General features: G+C 42.2%; 2 protein-coding genes across 3 annotated transcripts; both read left to right on the forward strand.

Moving 5' to 3' along the window:
* The first annotated feature begins 5,143 nt into the window (after positions 1-5,143).
* On the forward strand, positions 5,144-13,377 carry LOC105692179 (proteoglycan 4-like). Of its 2 annotated transcripts, XM_048657638.1 has the most exons (3): positions 5,144-5,288; positions 9,643-10,861; positions 10,951-13,377. In XM_048657638.1, the coding sequence occupies exons 1-3, from the start codon at positions 5,271-5,273 to the stop codon at positions 11,241-11,243; spliced, it is 1,530 nt and encodes a 509-aa protein (XP_048513595.1). In that variant the 5' UTR covers positions 5,144-5,270; the 3' UTR covers positions 11,244-13,377. The 2 variants fall into 2 exon arrangements, with proteins under 2 accessions (XP_048513595.1, XP_012266633.2); XM_012411210.3 differs by having other exon boundaries at positions 9,643-13,377.
* A 6,924-nt stretch (positions 13,378-20,301) lies between these two features.
* Positions 20,302-23,731, forward strand: LOC105692178. Its single transcript, XM_020855944.2, has 3 exons — positions 20,302-20,446; positions 20,815-20,994; positions 21,077-23,731. The coding sequence occupies exons 1-3, from the start codon at positions 20,429-20,431 to the stop codon at positions 23,144-23,146; spliced, it is 2,268 nt and encodes a 755-aa protein (XP_020711603.2). The 5' UTR covers positions 20,302-20,428; the 3' UTR covers positions 23,147-23,731.
* The last annotated feature ends 1,100 nt before the right edge of the window (positions 23,732-24,831 follow it).

Below are 24,831 nucleotides of genomic sequence, written 5' to 3' on the forward strand. Positions count from 1 at the left end.
CTTCCTTTCGTCGTGGAGTTTCGACGAAGAGAATCGGAGCGTTGAATATCATCTGCGACGTTATCTCTGATCCTCGAAATTATATTTTTTTGTTTCTGTACATCTCAATGAAAATTTCAACGTACTTCCAAGAATGGAACGAGGAGAGAAATTACGTAAGTTCAACTCTCGGGGGATTAATTAAAAGTTGTGTTTGATCTAAATATGCGGTCTAACATATGTTGCGTTTCAGTATTTACACATGAGATAGCAGCGAAAGCTGTTCGTTATATGTGTACGTACGACACTCGCATGGTTTCGCTATTATCTTATAAGAGCATTTCTATACTGCCTATATTCCACTAAATCTCCTCTCTATTTTATTCGATCGCTTCTAAGTCCGACCCGAAACGTGTGGAGAGGGTAAAAACAATTCCACACACATCCCACATCTCGGTACTTTCGATTTCCGATAGAATTTTACTCGGCGGCTGATCATCGAGGAAAATTTAAGTACAAGTTACGCGCTATCTCGATGTGATTTATAAGCGGCCACGGATCACCTCGTAACTCATTCCAGGCTTTGCGAACACCTATACAGTTCGAAGAGATTTTTTTTACCTAGGAAAATAGTGGGGTCTGAATATGTTACGAATACGAGAAAGGTCTTTGCATGGGTGTGGCCAGACGGCTGAGAGTCGAGTAGCGACTCGAGTCGAGAAATACAAATGCAATAATCCGAACCACATACCGTAAATTAAATAAAAGATAACACTTCGGGCCAAGCCAGATTTCGCCTACGCGTCAGTGGATAAAATTTTAGGAAATTTTTTGCCGGGCGAATAAAAATTTCGTACACGAGGAATCTTACTTCTTGAAAAATTATATGTATATCACGTTCGACGCCAGAGCTCCTGAAGAACAACTACCGTGTTTGCAAGAACGTATCGTCGGTTGCCCGTTTTTAAACAATGCTGGACTTGTCCTTAATTTTTCACAAAGGCGAAACAGAAATCTAAGAGATTTTTAAGTCTCGGTGACGCAAGTTGATTCGTTAACGTGTTCGTGAAACAATACGAGTGTGTATAAATGTAGAATAAGAGCTGTGACGTACGGTTTCCCACGAATAAAATGTCGTTGCACCATGACGAAGGTAATGCGACCTCGCGTTGCAGGATATTTCTCTAGACGTTTACTTTTCGAGTAGATTGTTACAACCTAGGTACCTAAAACCTGAATAACGAAGAGTTAAAATCTCTCACGCTTTACATCGTAAAAATAATAAAAGTTTCAAGTTCTCATTGGTGGGATAAATTAGTTAATTAAGAATTTTAAGCAGACTGCATATCGTTGCGACATCATTTTTACGAATAGAAATGTTTTTTTATTTTTCTACTCCCAAACATCCAACGTGGCTCCTCGATCGCAACGATTCTGCGTTATTATTGCATGAAATGAAAGAAGAAGAAAAAAAATCTCTCAATTTTCAAATCAAAAGTTTTCGAATTGCTAGGAACGTTCGAGTACGATAAACAGATTTTCTGAAGCGGCAGACGACGCGGTCGTCAATCTTCTTTCTCCTTATCACTTTACTTTTTCACTCTCACGTTCATTTTCTCGAATCCGCAAAATCCGCGGGGGGATTCCAAGTTTTCCCGACGGTGTGACGAGGTATACGCAACGTGTCAAAAATTTGTTGACACTTTGCTTTGGTTTGCTTCGCCAGCCGTACACACAGAGGGGTACGTTCCACAGACGTGTTCAGTGTGAGAAATTCTGTCGCAGTTCGGTAACGGATTTATATGATTTATATAGATAGCATACATAATATGCCGATCTCGTACGCTCCAAGGATCACGTCTTCTCAATATCTTCTCCAGGGGAGATTTATACCGTGTAATAAATTACGTGTAACAATCGGTAAATCTAGTTCCGGTATATTGTTCGAAACAAATTCGCCAACTTCATTACACGTCGTTCAAAAATATCACGTACTCTACGTACGATTGATAACGGGGTAAATTTTACGAAAAAAAATTTCCATCGATGTCCGCCGCTGCTCAAACTGTAATTTCAACGATGCAACGTAATAGAATTCTTGGCGTCGGCCGTTCGCGCTTACACAGGTATGTACGCGTATATCCCGGAACAATTAGTCTTGGCAGTAGATTTTTTTCGATGCAAATGGCGTGAATTTAAATTATCAAATTTGCAATAACGCTTCGAGTTGCTATCCGGAAATGAATGCGAACGAAGAAAAAATGGTCAACGCAAGCGTTCTGATTCTTGCCCTCTGACCGGTTGCAGTTTATCGAGATTCCTTTTTTTTGTTCCCCACGATTACCGAATCGGTTACATAAATTATTGCAACGATTTATTTCCTTGAAAATATAAACGTTCGATAGAGTGTTTGAAATAGAATATCCGGGTCGCGGTGAAAAAAAAAAAATTAGACAAATTTTTACAGAGCGTTCTTCACAGGTACATACGAGGAGATCGACTACATCTTGTTCAACCTTGACCTCGAATTAGCTAGTGACTGTAATAAATTATTGACTATGTATGGGCGAGAAGAGTGAAAAAAATTACGTGCAAAGATGGAGTACAAGTACGGGGTCAAAATTTATGGCCGAGGCCGAAAACTGAAATTAAAATCTAGCCAATTAGTATAGTAATTATATCAAGAGCTGATTAAGCTATAAATGATGAATTCGAACGTGGTTGACTTTATGGCGATATTTCACACACCCGTTCACCGCAATGTGAACCTGAGAATGGGTGTGATATAAAATTCCGTAACAAAAATTTTCAGTTTTTTGTATTAACAGGAAACGTGTAACGCGCATGTGATTTATACATTTTACTTTCTCATTAAAAATAAGAGAAAGAATAATGATATTAACGCCTTCTATTAATAATCTCGTTATGTGTAATTCTCACGTAATGTCGAATGTTTCTCCTCTTTTGAAAAAAAAAAATGAAAAAGTTACAACTATCTACAACAAAATGATTAATAGATCATTTCTTACTCCCACAACATGAATTAGATACTGCGAAAGGTCGGGTGTCTCTTCTATTCCATTTTTGCTTCAATTATTCGAGTCATTTATATCTATTTTCCATTTCCACGGCGTTTATATAGGTCAGGAAGACATGTTTCCTCTTCTCACGTACCGTGGAGAAGAGTGAAAAACGTGAATGAAAATGAAAGAAGAAAAGGAAAAAAAATCTATACGCACGTATCTCGTTTTCTTTTATCATCACGTCTTGAGTAATACTTGAAAAATTTCACGACGTTATCGAACGTGATATTCCCGATACCGAATCGATTCGGCGTGTGTGTGCGCGTGTGCACTGAAAGGAAATGTGTGTACGCTGTCGTGAATTTTCTATGGGATATACACTAGACGCCACATTATGTCACCGGAAGATCGACTAGAGAGACTGTATATAAAATTATACGATCGTGAGAGGAGTTTCCGAGCATCTCCACTTCTGAACCATACATACAGATGTACGTTATAATATACCTTCGTACGTTCATATTATATTATATATATATATATATATATACATAAGTTATAACGTAGGTATGTACGTAGCCGTACAGCAGCCACGGGCGCAACGCAGTAACGGCAGTCCATTCATATCGAATTCCCATTGACGGGATGGCTGGAGTCGTGATTTAAGATGAACCGATCGCTTCGCAGCCGTGAGCTCATAGTGTAGGAGCATCCCAGTGAAAGCATTTGTAATGTAGAAGATAAGATCAGCCTTTTCATCTCCCGCTTATAACGATCCCCCGTACACGTAGTTGATTCTAGTAAATTACAGGATTTACTAATCACTGAACTTACTTACTAATTGACCAACCGACGATGATCCGGCGCACGTTTCTTGTGCAATATCTATTTTCTTCCTGCAACAAAAAGCCAAATGAACAAAAGGACAAACAAAAAAATTGACCCGTAATTGCGGTATATCGTGGAGGTTCGTTATGGGGTTGATCTAACGAGTCGCGAGTAGGGTGAAAAATTGCATTTTTTTCGTTTTCTTTTTATTGCGTGAATTTTTACATCCGCGTCAAAAATCGACGATGGGAGCGAATTTGTCGCGACGTATATATGGGTGTCCGATGAGTGGCAGGAATTATAATCGATCGAAAGTAAAAGCCTCGCGTTCTGTGCGCTAGTACAATGTAAAAACAATGGGCGAAATATGTGTCATGTACGCGTAGACGGGATGGGTGGATGACGGTTTCGCGGTATTTATTCGAATCGTTGCGAAACATGAGACGTTTTTAGCGACACGCCCGTCCCTAATAGAGAGAGAGAGAATATAAAACGAAATGAGAACAATAAAAAAAAAAAAAACGATATTCGCACTCCATAAATAATACGAAAATACACGCGCTATAGGTACGACATAATAAATCTGATCCGGGTTAAACGTGGGCATATAAAACAAGCGCGCGATGGCCACCGCGCGAGATGTAAAGTAATGTATGAGAAAAAACCTTGAAAGGTCGACACGCGTGATATTGTGTATGTACGAGTAAACCCGTGTACGTACACCTCTTATTACCGAGTCGCTAGACGACACACCTATACCATTTTTCTCACGATCCTGACTTCGATTATAATATAGAATATTGACATCCGTTCTCGAATCTTTTTACCATAGTTACACCGCACGAATTATACCTTCGTCGAGACGATGTCGTGTAAAATTACCGTATGATGTATGGACCGCATATTTCATCTGAATCACTGTCCGAATTTTCCGAAGTTTCAATTTTTTTCTCGTTAGAAATTGAATGCCAGAATCAGGAATTATTAATTAAAAATTTTTCAATGCCAGCTTTTCAAAATTGTTCTCCGAAAATCTCTCGGCTCGCAGGACATTCTTTTTCGAACATTCTCGAGGTGAAAAAATGTTCGAACAAATTTTTCTACCTAATTTCTGAAACGAGATGAAATTTGTCCTTTTTTATAAAAAAAAAAAAAAAATCAGCCGTTATCGCGGTTACGATTCCGCGGGGAGTAATGGAAGTGAAATAAGCTGGAGGGCAAAGGAGGGAAGGTGCGACGGCGACTCTGGTCATGGAGGAAGGTAAGACGGAAGGTAAAGGAAGGCACGAGTGCTCGAGTAGTCGTAAACCCCTCCACATGGACCCCACTCGAGGTAAAACTCTCCTGTAAGTTATAAAGGACCAGGTTCGCGACTACCCGCTTGCACTTACTCAGTGAAACTCTCAGATAACCCGCGGTTGCTACACCACATTTTTCACCATGAGGATTATTCTACTGGTGAGTACGACTTTTCCGCTACTTAATTACACGCTCACTTGATAAGGAGAAAAAAAACGAAATTCAATTATCATCATCGTCATCGTAGTCTATCGCCTACGTTGCACACTCACATTTGAATATTATACTTTTCTTCACGCGTTCTTTTCATTCCTCCAAACACATGAAAATCGTTTATTCCATTTTATTAATTCAGTCCATTTGTCCCATCAATGAAGGGACTTTTCTCTCCTACGCCACGTCTTGAATTTATTGGAAAAAATGTGATTTAAGCAATCACGACTGAAAGAAAAGCTCGAGACCTTTACGTTCTGATTCATTTTTATTTTATTTTGTTTGTTTCGTTATCAATAATATTTTATTTCATAAATATCGCACTCGTTGAAAGGTTAATGAGATACTTTTATCGCAGAATTTGAGAAAATAATGATCGATCTCTTTCATTTCTTACACGCTACTCCTGACAACGGATGTCCCATGTATATATATAATATACACACACACATATATACACAGGTATATATACCTCTTCACAATTGAATCGAATAGAAATTGTAACGTTGAAACGGGATCTGGTTGTCCATTGATATATTTATTCACTAGCTTTCGGAACGCGAGGCCTCCGTATCCGGTGGAAAGAAAGTTGTATACAATTATAAATTATTCGACTGTTTATTATAATGTATTAATTAATACGATCGGGATTCGGGTGCGTTGTACGTGGGTTCGAGTCGAAAACTCCAATCATCGTCTGTGTATCATTCCGGCGTGAATTATGCATTAGACGTAAAATTATTATAAAATAAAATCTGTGACAATGACGTAATTTCAAAACACGGCGACATCGTCAACGCTGAACCGACTCGTTGAATACATCAAAATCGACTCGATAATTCTGATACGAGGTGAACGCGATCCGAACGATAACGGATCGTAGAAACGCGCGTCGCTCGCGGGCAACGCTCTTGGAAATCGTCGCGTCGTACCGATAAATCGCGGAAAAATTGAAGTCACCGTTGTACGTGGTATACGTTATACTCACGGTACGTCGTTTGTTCATAGAAGGCCTAGTTTCATCTTAGAAACCAACGGACGGAGAAAAGTGAAACATTCCCTGCGAAAGCGACTCTAATATCACGAAGAGTGGCTACCTTCTGGCGTATACCTGTATCGAAGGATCGGACTCCGCTCGAATATGATCGCGTTTAACTCGTATTTTTTGTTCGCTCATGACTCTACCCTACATACCTCGACTTATTCGGCTGGTCCTGCCGCTTTCTTCGAAATTTCTCATCACTCGCACTCGAAAATTTTGCATAAACTACACGAGAACGCTTGGCGATACACGATCGACCTACCGCCTTCGCGATTTTACTTTGAAATTTTTACGTTCGGTAAACGATTAATGTTTATATTTATATTATGTCAGTTGCATAGTATTTCGATACAGTTACTCACTACGGTTGATCTTATACTAGATCTTTATGCCCAGGGCAAGATTGGGTCAATGAATAGCCGGTAATGATCCATTATCATTACACCATTGTAACAGAGATAGTGATCGATGATCGCTCGTTAAAAAAATGAGAAAGGATTTTGTAATTATTTTTCATTCCTCTGACCCACGATCGAATTCCCACTGCTCAAAGATTCATGGAAATAATTGTATCGATGTGGGCTTAAAAATTATTCGATTGAGGAAGGTATTTTATACCGTTCGAAATCGATCCCTACGAACAGGTGATTCTGTTACAAGATGGAATGTCATACAGCGATGCGTGCATAGGAATGCGAATTTTTACGGTATCTCGCCGCCATCGGTGATGCGGAATCTGGTATCGAAGTCGGTCGCGAATCACCTTGATCTCGATTTAAGTTTACCTCCGCAGATCGACGCGACGCTTAATTATTATTTTTAAATAAAATTCTCGGCTTCACGCTTCATAAGTAAATAAATCCACACGGTTGTTTCGAACGGCTCCCTGCGGTTTGTCGGAAGAATAAACAATCCGCGTACAGCCGCGATTATTTCCATCGTAACAATCACTTTCTTCGCTGAAAACCTCATAGAACGCATTCCAGTTTCTCTCATCTTCGCGGTTTTCATCACTTTCCATCACGTTGTTTTTTTTTTTTTTTCTCTTTTTCTTTTTGCATTTCTTTTCAGTTTTTTTTTTTTTCTTCTACTCGCTTCGTTGGGTACCGTTGTATCGATTATTGAACCCACCGTCTCATTTGTATGGAAATAAAAATCGCCAAGCCGAACGTGCTGATTGAATCATATAATCACTCATTCATTCCGCTGGCTATTTTTTTCCTTCTACAATATGCATAGATTTTTTCATAGAAAAAAAAAAAAAAAAAAAAAGAGTGGAAAAAAAAAATTACCTCACCGAAGGCTGTGATCGACCATCGCTTGCGCACGAAATAAAATTGAACTTCGTTAGAAGCGTGATGATTTAGCGGGGGCGGAGAAATGTTTTGGAAAGTCAAAGCCGAGGCGTACCGGTTGATTAATTTTATACGTTGTGGATAATTGAAGTAACGATGAATTAAAAGTTTCCGTGAAATATTATGAGCGGGATAATTGCGATGCGGACGAGCGAACGATCTCGACCCTATAAAACCCAAAGCACGTGGGGTGTTACTACAGCGGCGAACGTGTTATACTAACGTCATGACAACAAAACCCACGATCCGCGGTGTTTCGTAACACGTAATACCGATCTGACTCACAACTAGACTCTCGCTTGTAATTCCTTTGCATACCTCCGCGGTCTAAATAACAACGAGCATAACCGCGAGCCTTGAATACATAAATATTCATTGAAATTTCACTGCCCCGAAACATTTGTCGATCAGCTGATCGATTTATAACGCGCCGGTATATCTATCTAGGAAAATCGGCACAACGATAACTCTGACTGATATTTTTGAGCCGGTGTTACGATCGATCGATTCCATTGGTCCGGACCACCCGGGTCGTGAAATAATTCAAATGATCGATTGGATCGTCGTCGTAGTGGGCGTAGAGATGGGTAGTTCATTACCAATCTGACGTAGGGGGAAACTTTTGGTATTAGCTGATTTTTCGATCGACTCGATTAATTTTCAAGGCTGATCTCATCCGCGGTTCATATCCTCTCTCTACTTTTGCTCGATGGGACTGTGAGCCGGCCGATCGGGTCAGTTTCGGAGGGCCGATCTGCTTCAAGGCGTGCTCGGTTCCGTCTTACTTTCATTTCTCCGTCCTTGCAGTCGACCTGCACAGACTTCCAAGTGTTACTTCCAGAGAATATTCCAGAACCAATTCTTCATCGGCTGGATTATACGGTTGCGAACGTTGTTTTTTCCTTTTTTTTTAATCTTAAAAGTGCGCAGTGGCAATCAACTGCTCAGCTTTTACAATTCTACGCTCGTTCGACCCGATCGCGGTACAATTGTGGTGCAATTACGATCGCAATGGAATAACCGATGCTTTTTCTACTTTTGTAACAACGCGATAGCCGCGGCGATTAATTTCAACGGGAGATTTACGGCGTATCTTAGAAATTTACGGGCGGAATATTCGTCCGAATAAAAAACTGTGTACAGATAACCGAAAAGTAATCGCTCACGTGACAAAACTTGGAATCATCTCGAAGTGATTGAATTTTTTTTCAGGCGTTAGCGCGATCCCGGATATCAGATTTGATTGATTAGACTCGGTTTGCCCGCTCGCAATGACTCGCCGATGTTAAAAAGCTCGCGAAGGACAAACGCGAGTGTCAAGATCTCCTCCAGAGGCAACAACCGAATAGTTGGGAATAATTTGTTTGAGGTAAAAATGCTACCGGCCGATTGCGAGCGTGAGGCGAATCGGAGTAGGTGAAATTATCATGAATATAAATCGACGGCGGAATAATCGCTGAATTATTCGATTGGCCCACCGTGTTGCGGGTAATTGTGTAGAATATAATACGTCGTTTAAGCGATTCGCAGGAGTTTACGGTTCAAGGCGAGCAGCTAGTGCGCTGAATCCAAATCTCACGCCAACTTCGTGCCCTGCCCGGATTCGGGTCAGCCGAGCAACTTTGTTACGTAATTCTTAGAACTAGCGCAGGGCGTTCCCACCGCAGGAAGTACACCGGTCTACGGAGTTGCAAGTATAAGTCCGTTCCGTCGGTCGTGTTGGTATTTATTGGCGAGGTTCGAATCCATTCAATCATATCGGCACGTATGCAAAACTTTGGACGAAAATTGAAACTCTCTTACATGGACGTGATTCAAACGCGCCGGAAGCAGCTCACGTTATTCCTTCTCTCCTTTCCGTAACTCTGCGTCCGAAAATAACAAACTTTTGAAATTTCTCCAGGTGATACCGGTCTGCCTTTTCGTTTTGGCGGAAGCCAGAAGAGCCCAGCAAATACGTCCACGCGTAGAGCAGCCTCAAGTCTACTACGTTGACGAGGACGATCAAGGAGCCGAAGAGGAGGAATCCCCCGTCGTTTATCAACCGAGAACTCGAGCGCTTCCCTCCCCACGTTCGAAGGATACGAACGCCTCGAAACCTCCGCCGGTTCAAACGATCCGCAACTACAACAAGGTGAACGACGACGGTTCGTTTACATTCGGTTACGAAGCGGCGGACGGTTCCTTCAAGGAAGAAACTCGGGGAACGGATTGCGTAGTTCGAGGAAAGTACGGCTACGTGGATCCGGACGGTAACAAAAGGGAGTTCACGTACGTTTCCGGCAATCCGTGCGACCCGAATGCGCCGAAAGAGGACGACGACGAACCGGCCCGCGCTCAACAAGAAGAAGATGTATCCGGACCGGCGAATTACCCCTCGGTGCGACCGGTGCCTCGTCCCGTCAGACCGACTTACACCGCGCCCACCACCAGAGCCCCGACGACGGTATTTCAATCGCAGTACGAAATCGCTGACGATGACGAGAGCCAGGAACTGGCGGACGTTCGCCCCCGACCTGCCCAACCGCATCGTCGTCCTTCGGTAGTGACGATTCCCAGGCGTCAGCAGTACAATTCGCAAACTCCCGCAACTCCGAGCCAAAGTAGCGCATCTGTTTATCAGTCGGCCGCTTCCAGATATCCGACCCAAACCACTCCGTCGCCGGCTTACAGGACGTCACCTGCCTCTCCGTCGACTATTTATAGAGCATTCGAAGCCTCGACCACCCCGAGTCCTCGACCTCAGACGTATCGTCCTCCTTTTGTTCCATCGGTTTCCATAACTCCGCGACCTCACGCCGCTCAGGTTGCCGCGCAGTACGCGCCGCCAAGCCAGACGGAACGACCCGGTGTTATTTTCGCCTCGGCGAGTCCTTCGCACTTGGTCAATCATCGTACAACGAGCACGGTCTCACCGTCGCCGGTTTCAGCCTCGCCTTCAGCGACGAGTCTCGATTTTGCGGCTGAATTAGAGCGGTACGTTAACACCGTCGGCATTAGCCCGAGGCCGGTCAGACCTACGAGACCGTCTCCTCCCCCTCAACAAGCGGCGAAAGTAAAGACGTCCGCACCGGCGACCGACCCGATCTATCAATCGGAACTCGTTTATGACCCGTCAACCGGTCAGTACAATACACAACTTTATCAGACTTTACCTCAAACGCTAGGCGACTTTAGTTTGAGTCACAAACTACAACCGTTCGTATCTCAGCCCGCACACGTCCAAAGACAGCAACAACATCATCTCCAACAGCTTCAGCAAGAACAGGATCCGCGTCAGTCGGCGGCTTCCGTTTACAGACAACAAACGCCCGCAAGTTCCGCCGCCCCCCAGCCCCAAGAGGCAATTTTCAGACAGCAGCAGTCGCAGATCTTTCAACAGTCCCAGCAACTTTACGCCCAACAGCAACGAAGACAGCAGCAACCCCATCGGTTTCAACTTCTAGAATCCCAGCAAGGTTCTCAACCCTTCTATTACATCTCGCCGTCCCGGTCGTCGAGTAACGACAACTCGTCACCTCTGTCCGTAGGACAAATCGATCAGTTCTTACGCGGGGCCAGCAACTCCTTTTAGTCGATATTTCGTGAACTCAGCTTTTTGTCACGCGACAAAAATTATTACGGAGAGTCAGAGCCAACCTTCGTCTTTCGATCCAGTTGTCGATTCGTCATCGCAATTTCAAACACCCTAAATAGCGTGAACAAAAAAAAAAAAGAAAAAGGAAAAAAAAAAAGGGAAAATTCGTTCGACGCGTTCTTCCGCGAACCTTAATTCGAAATATCTCACATTAGAACATATAACGGTGAAAGCTTACCTGACGCAATATCATCGCGGGTTGGCGTTCGAACTCGTATTTCCTTATAATACCTATACCATTAGAACGATTAAATTATCTCGTCTAACGAGTCCCCCTTGTCTTCGCGTCGTCAACACTTTGCCTACGACTCACCCCGTCCGAGCTGACGTAATTTCATGCGTGATTGAAAATACTGAGAATGAGAAAAAAAAAATGGAGTCAGAAGAAAGAAGAATGAAAAACGTTTTGTAATTCTCGCACGGAATTCATCCCCTCGTGCGGTGGAAACCGAGTCCGCTGACCGTTGTCCGCGCGTTTGCGGTACGCGATCTGCGGTTACCGCGTTAGCTTCCCCGCGGAAATTCTTGCGCGCCGATGAATGGGAGAAAAAATGAAAGAAAGAAAAAAAAAAAATTGTATAAATAAAGAAATAAAAATTTACACACGACGAGATGAATGAATAATCGAATGCATTACGAAGCAGAGTCACGCTTGTTAAACTCCCGACAAAGTCCGTTTAATTACTGCGTTAATATGAATTTTAACTGTTTTTCTTTTTTTTAATTTTTTACCAAAAATATCACGATCAACCGAATTGATAAACTTTGCAACGCGCGTCGAAATTCAGATGCAGTCGTACCCACGTCCGTAATAATTTTATTCGAAACAAGCGAAATTTCAAAATAAAAAAATTGAATGTAATAAAATTGGAGAAAAGAGTTGCTAGAATAGTAATCGTCGTTATTGTATAATTATTCTAAAGATACCGTAAGGTACACGGGTGTACGGATGTAGGTCACGGTTGTTGCCTCAGGATCACACCTACGAATGAAAAACTTCTTTGAAAAGAATAACGATGATATTACAAAAGCACACTCCAACTTTTGCACACCTCCGACTTCGATTTAATCTCACCGTATTAACTTCCAAAGTCTCGTAAAACAAAAAAAAAAAAAACTCGCGCGGTGCGCGATACAACGTACGTTACGCAACAATTTGCAAATGATCAAAGTCTTTATATTTGAGTGAACAAACGCACGGTTATAAAGAACCACCGCCTATAATACCCACGGTAAATTGCAATCACTTTCATTGGCGTGGCTCGGCCAAGTCTACTCGTGAAACAACATTCTAATATATCGCTATTTCAACTCGTGGTACCGTACGTAGTACATAGATATGTGCATATTTTTAAATACACAACTGCACGCGTTGCATCGAGTCACTTTCCTGACCGGGGCCGAGTTTTCCTCCGATAAAATGTATCGGCTATTTATGCGGAATGGATGTAGTCGCAGTAGAGTTATACGAGATCACTTTCCGTTACGTTAGTTTTCACCCGTAGCTGATCGATCGGGTGGAAAGTTTTTTCTTCCGCTTTGCCTCAGTTTTTCTTTTCTTGTCTTCTCTGTTCTTTTTTTTTTTTTTTTTGGTTTTTTTCCCCCCCGCTTCGTATCAAATTTGCAATAATTATCCGGACTTTTTGATCACATTTACTTTACGTGGTATACCGATAGAATTTATTCGACGATTGTCGATGAAAAGAAAAAAAAAAATGTTGTAAATATTATACCTACGTGTAAAATGATAAAGTGTACGTAATAATTAAGTTAGTTGTATGGATATTATATTATCGATCGTAACGTAGCGACAACGAAACTCAATTAATTTTAACCTTTTGAGAAAAAAACGAAAACGAACACGTCTTAATGATAACGATAAAATAAATACGAACGATATTTTTACGTATGAAACATTTAGTTATTATTTTTATACCGTTTATATAAAATATATATATATTGAATATTGTATACGATCGATGAATAAAGTGTTATCAAAAATTTGGCGAACGTTTAATAAATACAAGGTATATTGTCATGTATACTATACATCATGCATTGTTTGTGATTCGTTTTAATTTGCATGTTTAATGTACCGGAAAACATCAATAATCCGTTATAAAGTTCCGTAGATAATTATGGATATTTTAAAAATGGCCCGGTGGCGAACCGCCGTCCGAGACAAATATTGTAAATTCCATATGCTTCGGCTTAATGATGAATGAACGGATAAAAAAAAGCGGACGAAAATCACATGTGCGTGCGGACTATGGGCAGCCGGAGTTGAAAAAGGTAAGACGGGGCTTACGAGTGCAGGAAGTTACTTCCGTGTATAATAGTAAATTAAAAAAATAAGAAAGTTGAACGGTATAATGTTTGTGCCTGCATACCTATAGTTACTTAAGACTAACGAGCCGGAGAGCCTACGGTCAGCTGATAATCGGACACCTTGTAATTTCTTATTAGGGACGGGCGTTGCCCTGATTATTAACCGCACTACTTTCCTCGAGCTCGTTCAAAATAAAAGTGAAACTCTTCCTCCGATACGTAGAATACCAAACGTACAATGTGTGTATACGACAAGGTTCACCGACGTCTCTCAAGTGTAATAAAATTGAAGAAAAAGAAACGAAAGGAAACGAATGAGACGAGAAAAAAGAAAATTTTCAAATAAATTTACAGGCCTAAATTTCGTACGTAAATATTTGTATGAAATTTTCTTTTTCTTCAATCAACAATTTTCGATATTCATAAAACAAGACGTCAGCTGTTTCGTGACAAAAAAAAAAATTCTCGGGGATCTATACGCGTGTAGTGGGGTGATAGATAATTAGTGATATATAATTGTTCGAGAGAAATATATCGTCTGGAAAAAATTGACGTCACCTGAACCGTGCAGGTTGAAAGCAAGAGAAAACAAAGGACGAAAAAAAAGGGAAAGAATGTTTCTGAATAAATAAATAAATAAATAAATAAATAGATCAAAATGGTAATGATTAAACTCCTCGTGTAGTTGAGATGAAGTTAATTTATGCGGTGAAAATATTCAAATTTATTCTACTCCAGTTCGTGTCAAGCCAGAGCAAAAGATACGAGTGAAAAGAATTAAAACTAGTCAAACGGCGCGACAAAATAAGCAGATCGTAGTAGCTACTTGATATGCATACCTCCGTAAATACATACGTGTATATAGATAAGTAGAATATCGAGTTCAGACACACTGTCAGACACGTCCACTAAATCTTTAATTTCATAAAATTATCAATATGAGGAAATAGAAATCGAGACAAAAATAAATGAAGTACGAGTTCGCTGAAATCTAAAAACTTTCATCCCCAACTGACCCCGACCTTGCGAAAATTTGCTAAAGCGGATGTACCAAAATTTATATCGCACAGACACAGCGGTCGGATCAATCGCAGACTCCGCATAAAAATGCCTGTCCTATATGGATGTTAGAATTTAAAATATCGCGGCGTTTTTTTATCGTGAAAAATGACTCGATCGTTTCGAGAAACTTTCGACAGGTTATTCTTTTGTAGGGATACACATTTTTTCATCTCCATCGAATATAATATTCAAACGGAGAATTCAATCATCTCTGACAGCGTTCAACGGCGCTCGTCGAATAGATTCGCATAGAAGTGATTCAAGTATAATAAATAAACCTTGACATTGAAGAAGATACGTGTACATAAAATATATATGTATACATAGCTTGTGCATCAAATGTAGGCCAATATGCATCGCGGCATGCGCTGGTATCTTTCAGACCCGCTCTACGGCAGACATCGCATAATTTCTGTTGAACCTCATCCACTTTGCGCAATTTCATTTACAAGCGAAAGCTGCATATATGTACGTACAGCGGAGGTGGCTTAGGTAGGTACGTATATATATATATATATAAAACGTCAGCTTTCTAAACTTCTGTCCCATTCCGTCAGCTGATATTATAAACTCTCAACCGAACCGATCGTCAAGTGCCATTCGTCTTCACACAGCCATCGGCACTGCACGCGTATATTTTTTTTCGTACATCTATCCAGACAAAATCGAGTTCGCTCCGCGTCACATCCCTTTGAAAGATCATGAAAGCTGATAGTTGATTTCAGATTAACTTCGCGAAGCATTTATCGCGAGGTTCTCGAGTACGCCCTCTTTCCTCCACCGGAAGACACATACCGTACCGAAGCATCTTATCGTTGATCACGTTCACCGCGACCGAATCGATACTCTCTCTCTATTGTCACGGAATATATATACACCGAACCGAGGAAGTCGAGGAACAATTTTTGAACCACCGGATACCGACGTTTCAAAAAAAAAAATCCACCCTCGTACCTACGGACGATTTCCTTCAGAACACACGCGGAGTAGGAGAGTAAAATTTTCTCTCCAAAGTTTCGACGAGATTGGAAATTACGGAGACGGTTTATCGCACCTCGGTGTAAAATTTTGCTCACTTTTTTTTTTCGTCTCTCTCTTTTTAAATTATGGACATATTCACGGGAATGATATCCATGGAGTTTTTTCCCAACGGTCTTAAATAACTCTTGATAAATTGGCTGCTGCAGTTGGTTTGGGGCACGAGATGAGTTTCCGTTGTATGAGGAGGATGTCTTTTTCGCGGGCTAGGTTCATTCGACGGTATTAAACGGTGCCTATATCGGGTGAAATTGTCGCGACGTAAGGATACCTTGTATATTGCTGAAGTTAATACCGGGTACAGTGCGGACAGTTCTCTACGCAATATCCTCCGTCGCTCTGCTCATTTTTGCTATTTCTGCAGCCACCGTTAGTTATGTTACATCCACTGTAGGTCCGTAGGTAAATGTTGTAACGGAAGTGAACGCTACTTTTCACCAAGACCGAGAGAGAAATAAAACATCTGCGTGCATTCGCATGTGATTTGTGAATGTATGACCTGAATATAACATATTCGTATAAAGTTACTCACACGCATTTATGAGATGAAAACATTTTTTGCACCAAGACCTCGATAAAATATTCCTGAAATCCCTGCAGCGGAGAATCTATTAATAGTTCAAGTTAGTTAAACTCCGCCGTTCACGGGTAGTAGATGTATTGGAAATTAAGTTGTTACCGAGCAGTCGATGCTAGCAGAACTAATTGCAAGTTAATTAATTAGTGTCCTCCATCAGCCGGCAAACAACCCTGAGAAAATAAATGGAAGAGTATCAAACGCTGAATTTGAGGAAATGGATTGGAGTGCATCTGTCTTAAAAAATTGTGCGGAAATGGATTCTCGAATTAAGTCCCTTCCTCGTAACTTGAAAGAATAAGAGAAAAAAAAAACGAAAGACTAATTTAGAATCCTGAGAATTATCGGGACACAATTTTTCCGAGACGAAAATCTGTATAAACCCGAAAAGACAGAGTTCTTTAAACATTTACACAACAATTTATCGTTCGCCGCACTCTAGGCAACTTAATTTTCAACGATGAAATGCGGTATAGCGTATCTCTGGTTCGCTCTACTTACAATTAATTAGGTAAATAATTTCGACCGCCTCTCCGTAACTTGTTCATCGGAGATGCTTGTAAACAGAGTAATGATATTTCCCGAAGAGTAATCAAAGCCGTTCGAAGCAATAAGTATAAGTTTTAATCAGGAAACCGGTCAAATAGACCTGGCAATTAGGTGTTCGAATCAAACGTACGTTGAAAAAATTTCAACCGTGTGAATCGAATCATTATTATCCAAAGATAGACCCTGACGAACGTGAGGTTTGAAACGGTCGTTTGAATATAAAAATCCCCGTCTCTGATAACGAAGACTACTTCAAAGGTCCCCACTTCGACTATTTCAATCAGAAATCCGACAAACTATCGAGAATAGTTCTCACTATTAATCAATGATAATAATCGAACGCCCTCGAGGCGTCAAATGATAATTCGGCGAAGGTTCGAAGCGTTAAAATTTTTATCGAGTGGCAAATTCCGGGCGCTGCAGCGAGATGGTTCATTTTTTGTGGGCCGAGGTGTTTCTCACGAGATGCAAATTTTCGAGTCTACTATCTCAAGCGGAGATCGGTAACCTTAGAAGACTTTTGTCTCGATTATTTGGTTTTATCTTTTACGTATCATACTCAATCGGTATAGAAGGTGTAAAGTCCTTCTCACGCAACTTCGTAACTTGAAACATACCTATGTATGTACTATATACATATATTTCATAGCGTACCTTCATTTAAGACCTTCGTACAAAATTTTGTTGCAAATAAACACTTGTTCGGATAAAAATAAAAAAAAAAATATTACGTAAATCTCATCAGCCTGGCGCGGTCCACCTTTTACTGAAACATTTACACGTTTCTTTTTTCCTTTTTTTTTTAATTCTTCTCTTTTCCTGAAATGAAAATGAAGACATTATAATGACACGCAGTATGGTATACGTTTATGCCTTCTATGCACTACGTACGTACGTACGTACGTAGGTAAATTATACCCATTGGTACATCGCAGATTTGGAGAACCCTGGAAATGTAGTAATATACGAGTTACATGAAACGTGAAGAGAAGTATTCCAGTTCCCATGCAAAAGAACGAGAATGTCGGTCGCTGTCGTATTTTATGAGTACTCCGTGTACGTATACGTATATGAACAAACGAATGTACGTAATTAAATAGGTGTGCCGCCTTAGCTCTGCTCCAGTAATAATAATGCATCATATTTTGCGGTTCACGATAAACGAAATCGAGATCGTAGTGGGAGATGAAGAAAAAAGGGATCACAATATTCAAACGCGACGATTGAAGTACCTCGCCAACAAATATTTGCTAAATTATATAATTGACTAATTTTCACTCGGGCTCGATGTCTCACACCGACGCGAAAGAAGAAAGGAAAAATAATTGAATCGTATAAATTACTAATTAGCAGAAAAATTCATCGCCCTTCCACAACGCCTCCGATCGTAATATTCTGCCCACTTTCGAGAACGCTCCAAGTTGAAGTAGTGTAAATAATTCGTTCTCAAGAACCGACAAAGAAAAGATCTCTCAATTCTTTTTGTACCATAAAAATACGCGTTTCCCCACCACCTGTTTACTGCACACAACGCAAAACTTACGACTAAATAATACCCGTAATGACAGAGCACAGAAAACGCGACGCGAATTTCTCTCCTATACGTGTACAGGAAGGACGTAGACCTAGGAAGTGAATAAAAAGTAGAAATGGAGGAAAACATACGAGGAAAAAAACAAGGAGTTGAATCCCGCCTCATTCCGAATATATCAAACGACAATTGAATCGTGTGAACTTTGTTTCATAATTGAAAATAATATACACAAACGAAATTAAAATCTCGCTTGCGCGTATGATGTTTTCCTTTCTTCCACTTTTAACGAATAAGAGTACGAAAATTTTCCTATTCAACCGGATACCAGAAATTATTCCAGCGATTGCAATGATACGACACTCGATACGAAAATCCCAACTTGGTTCGCAGTTACCAAAATGTCGAAAACAAATCTCCTCGTTTCCCGGTGAGTTAAGTCGTAAAATTAACGATGTTTTTTTTTTTTTTTTTTGTTCGAAAACAATCGTCGGTTAAGAATCGAAAGACGAATCCTTGGACACAATACCGGCCGCAAACAGGAAGTTGGAACAAGAGCAGTGTGCGACTAGATTGAACGATGGCACCGGCGTAACTTATTAGTCGAAGAAGAAAAACTTAACGTACATTATAAAAGGACAATGGTCTCAAAATGTACGTTATACCTGGATTACTGACGTGCGGATGGTACCGTGTAATATGTATCGAGTATCAGGTATCAGACGAGATGCTGCACAGGTGGTGTGCGGCACGCGGTAAGCGGGTACGCACATGCATACCCGTACAGTTGATGTATCTGCCATAGGCGAGATCAAAACAGATAATGAAATGCGAAGGAAATTGCGTGATATAATAATTGTCCTGTGGGAGTACCACCACCGCTTAGGGGGCTCACTCGGTTCGAAGTTTCTTAGTACATACTTTATGCCACAATAAGATTGTTGCACACTATGGGAACTATTGTTACAGATTTTACAGTCTACTACTGTTCTACTACTCAACTTCTTTCGTTCACTCCCACGTGTGGCTTTCACTTGTACCCGCAAAACCGTACGAACTTTTATACGCGCTGTACACATCTCGATACCGACAAAAATATCGTACGTACGTATGTTTTTTTTTTTTCAAAATACGGTTTTACGCTCTCTGATCGAATAGAAAATAGCGGGGAAAAGTATGCCCGGCCAGGGACGATCATTATGCGATAAAAATCTAGGGGTGCTGAAAAATAATTGGAGAACAGCTTCCTTTGCCCTTAAAAATAAGGCACCTGATAAGATGTTCGTCGCCGGTGCTCGCCGATATGCAAATCATAGTATTGAAGCGCGATCTCTTGACCTATCGGTAAAGAGAGCGGCCACGTTTCTCTGAGGAATAATGGGTCACACGCGTACACCTGGTTTCGGGGTTGCTCGCGAAAAACGAGTATTCGAATTTTTAACGCCGTTGCGTTTTCCGAAACGTAATCCCTTCCTCGAGCTTCCGAGGTGAGAACGTGCCGAATAAGGTCTTTGGACCACATCCCTTGGAAAGTGAGTATTCTTTGGTACCGCCGAGCGTTCGAGTCGGAGCCGCCCTTCGAAGGCTGGTTGACTTTCATTGAAGAATTTCTGTGCCGTTGGGAATTAAACCGCACCCTATACGTTTGAGAACGCAATTCGAGAAGCTCATTTAGCCCGAGTCAGATTACTCATTAGCGGTTAAAAATAATGAAGGTAAATCTGAAAGGGCGAATTCCATTATTCTGCACTTTCCTTAGAACACACGTTTTAGGTCAACGGTTCCCCGGGCGTTTCGTCTTAATTGGCAACTGTTTGGGGGTCATCAAGGTCGCGCTTCTCGAACTGAGGGGGGAAACCCGTCTTTGTCTACGCAGGGTGAGTGGCGGAAACCATTGTGTCACTCTATATAACCAGCTACGAGAGACTCGGCACGCCATTGTCAACACCAGCCGCTTTCGCGGTAACATGGGTTCTATTTGCAAGGTGGGTTCAGCCGATCAGGTTCTCATTTTTTCATTCCCATTCGATTCGATTCGATTCGATCTCGTTTTCTAATTTTTCCACAATTTGAAAAAATATCATCGCGTGTGTCCGCGCGCCAGTGCTCGACTTCAAGTTTTGTTATGCTTCGGCGGACAGCTGACCACCACCTGGAATAATTTTGATGGCCCAGAAAAATGTGATTTACCGCATTCCCAAAAAAATGTTCTGAACCGAAATCGTCGTCTCGAGATGGTCAGATCGAACATACACATGTGTCGAGTGTGCGAATACACGTTTTGCTGATCGATCGAATCGGTGATCGAAATTCAATTGTAAGGAAGAAAGTGAAATTTCTATTTTTATTTAAGATGACACCATGGCTGGTGGCAATTTTTTGCCTGGTAACCGCTGGCTGCACAAACCCAATGGATCAGCAAACATCCGAGACTACGCACGACCAACAAGTTGCTATCCTCAAGCAGATCAGAAAAGTTAACGACGACGGATCTTACACTTTTGGTTACGAGGCTGGCGACGGTTCCTTCAAGGTATGTTCTTCGACGCGATTTTTCCTACCCGTCACCTTTTGTCGATCGATCACTGTAACCGCTCGGATCCGACATTCCTCAGGTCGAGAGTCGCGACGTTTTAGGTAACATCAAGGGCACCTTCGGCTTCGTCGACGCCGAAGGAGAAATCAAGAGGGTGTCTTACTCTTCGTCGAACGGGACCGGCTTCAAGGCCACCACCGTATCGCCCCTTCAAGAGCAGATCTCGGTCGTCCAAAGCATCCCGAGATCCGAGGAAACTTCCACCACGAGAAAACCAAGCGTAGTGTACGCGACGGAAGCGAGCGCCAGATCCTCGGTGGTCCAGTCCATACCCAGGTTGAGAAAAACCACGACAACTTCGACCACCACGACGAGTACGACCACCACGACCGAGGCACCGTCCTCGAAACCTACCGCTTACTACGGACACTTCATAAAATCGTCGCAGACCAAAAGCAGACCTCGTTTCGGTATTCACGCTCCGCATCAACGAGCTTCGCCACTCGTCGTCGAAGAGGATCCACCGGAGGACGAGGACTCGCAGATCAACAGTCCGGTGAGCGAGGAAAAAAATCCATCGACCTATCGTAGGCTGATTCATGTGAAACGGCCCACCGAATCCGAGCGTTCTCTGAGACCGATAACCGAGGAATTCGACGACAACGACGAACGCGTAAAGATCACCACCGGGAATACATTGCGCCGTCAGTTGAACGAGGACACCACGAAATCGGAAAGCGCTTCGGAGGCGGTCGACGAACACGCGGACGTTTACGGAGGCGCTCTGTCGAGTTCCCGGCCACTTTTTACCAGCAGCGTACCACCCAGAGTGATCCAAAGGGTGGCGGGACTCCGCGTGGAGCGGCCAAAAACGATCTACGTGAATCAGGATAATTTGGGACCCGCCAGATTCGAGCAAGGTCAAAAATTCGAAAGTCACAGGGCGTACGAAGCGGACGCGAAGACTTCCCAAGAGGAGAGAAACGCCCAGGAACAGCAGATACTCTTCAGGTCGTCGCAACGCGGTCAAGTGTCCGGCGCTCAATCCACTCGCGACTTTGCCAGACCGAGTCCCGAGCCGATCTACTTGAGGGAGAATTCGGACGGGCAGCAATTCCTGAGGGAGGTGCCGCCCGAAGGAATAATCGTCGAGGCGAGACGCGCGGGCGACGACGAGGATCCCTCGAATTCCTTCAGACCGGTTCCTCTCGGGAGAATCGTTTTTCGCCCCCTGCCGCGGGAGCATCCCCTTTACCAGGCGGCCTCGGAGGTCGCCCAAAATAGATACCTCTCCGAGTCGACGGCTCCGGAACACCTGACCGCGCAACGCAATCAGGTGAATCCGAATTACATCAGAGCGCATCCGCCGAGGCCCGTGCCTCGTCCGATTCCCTACCCCGAAGACGACGCTCGGGGCGATCAAGTGCTCGATCACGTGAACCAACGAGTACCGGAAGATGCCGATTATCCGTCCGCTCAAGATTACCCCTACAGAACGTCGAATATCGCGTTGCCACCGGAACCGGCGAACCCGATCTCTCCACCTCTGAGCCGAAGAGATTTCCAAATTCTTTTACGCCGTTTATTAATCAGCCAGTACGGCGCCAGGGCTCTCGCCTATCCGCGAACTTACCTCGAAGACGCTCTTTACGATCAGCAGTCGTATCCGACTTATCAAAACGATTATCAAACGCCGGCGCCCGTAAGGCAGAGCGTTCACAGAGGTGGGTATGATTCGTCGTTACCGGTTCAATACGGAGAACGTTTGGCTATGCAATCGGCGCCTCTGAGACGTCCGGCTTATTCGCGGACACTGAATCCAATTTACCAGCAAAATCGTTACGAGGATTACCAGGAGCCCGCGGGTTATGCGAAACGTGTTTACAGGCAAAAGTTTTACCCTCAGGAACCGAGCGCTCCCGACAGCGAAGAAGTACTACCACCGCCCGTGAGAGAAGCACTTCTTCTGCGAATGCTGCAACTCGCCATTAATCCGGATCGTCATCTGATGACACCGGCGATCATGAGCGCAACCGCTGCGACCGCCCCGGGATCTTACAGATACAGGAAAATGGGACCGGTCAGAAGTGTTCAGATAATCAGCGACGAAGGGGACGAAGAAAAAGAGATTGTCGGAAAAAAGGTATGACGGGGCGGGAATCCTTCAATGGGATCTCGTGTTTGCGTGAACTCATCATCCCGAGGACAACGATACAGAGGTGATCAACCGATTGATCGATTGACCGGAGTATACCTATGCTTCGAAAGTACCACCAAAGTATTTCGAAATACACACACGCCCGTTATTTTCAGATGATTTTTCTCAGCCCCAAATCATCCTTTCGTTAAAGAGTTGAAGCGTATTTTCTCGTTTTCTTTGGCCACCGTTCATTTATTGCTAAATCTATTCATATTTATCGTATAGTTCACGTGTAATGATAAAAGAAAATGTAACATTTTTTTGTTTTTTTACAACTCTGTAGTAAGTAGGTCTCGCGGTAAATCTACATCAAACCAACAATTATTGACTCTGCATTGGCAATGACGAATGATAGATACGATAATATCACTGAATCTTTTTTAAAAGTAATTGGTAAGAATGTTAATTAATACAATTACCGCTGATACACTGTAATATAGGTATATAAGAGCGTTTCCTGCATTCACAATAACGAAATCAGATCCATGTAAATAATACGTTGTGAAGCGTTATGTAAACTAGCTCATGTTTGAAATAAAAAAAAAAATGAGAGAGATGCTAGAATGAGGAATAAAGAGTGAAGTAAAAAAAAAAAGAAAAAAAAAAAAACCAACGAACAATTTATATATAATAAAATAAAAGTAAGATGAAAGATAACTGGGTTGTGCTGTGAGAATTAATTTCATAATACCGCAACTTACGTATGGTTTCGCTCACGCTCTCAGCTGCATTATATACACGTAGAAATATGTATAGCGAAACTGACAATCAGGGGAGAGAATAATAATTAGGTTCGCATGCGTATGTGTACATTGTACGTACACGGGTACATGCGGTACGGCGTTGATTCTTACAGGTGAATTACGAAATACCTGGTAAAATTAACACCGGACAGTTCATGCTCCTGTACACTGCGCACGTCGTTGTGAAAAGTGCTAGTATAGAATGAGTCCGATGAAAATGTAAGTAAAGTGATATTGAAGAGAGAAAAACGACGGAGACCGTGAGATTTTTACCCGCCCGCATTGTATGAGGTACGAAGACAAATAACCGATTGTTCTCGTCATGTCACCTGCATAATTGAACCACCGGGACGCGGAGAAATAGAGAAGAATAAAAATATTCTATCACACTTTGTGCAACACGTCGGTTTCGTTCGAACTGAATTTTTTTTTTTTTTTTTAGTTGTTTTTTTGAATCACGAATTTAAAAACCTGGGAAATATCGTTCGAAATCGAAGATCGAAGTGTCAAATTACTTGAGGAATTATCGCGAAACCGCATTGGTTTGTTCGCGGCCCAACGGGAATATTTTTTTATTCATCTATTTTGTTTTTTTTTATACGTTGCCCAATAATCGGACCTATTTGAATACGGCAGAATTGATTAGTCGAATTCATCGTGGCGAAATATAGTTACGGTATACCCTTCGCGATTTCAGACGCGTCGAATTGCGACAGATTTTTATCAGATTCGTCGGTACGAGTAAAACGATTGTATTGACATCGTTTAACCCTGTAATAGGATAAAAGGATTTGAAATAATCGCCGAATGAAACCCTGTAGACTTTGAAATTATATACCAATTACAAGACTCGTCTGTACGAATATCCCTCTGGTCCGGGTCTCGCTACGA

The sequence above is a fragment of the Athalia rosae genome, chromosome 6, assembly GCF_917208135.1.
Source record: "Athalia rosae chromosome 6, iyAthRosa1.1, whole genome shotgun sequence".
Taxonomy (NCBI): domain Eukaryota; kingdom Metazoa; phylum Arthropoda; class Insecta; order Hymenoptera; family Athaliidae; genus Athalia; species Athalia rosae.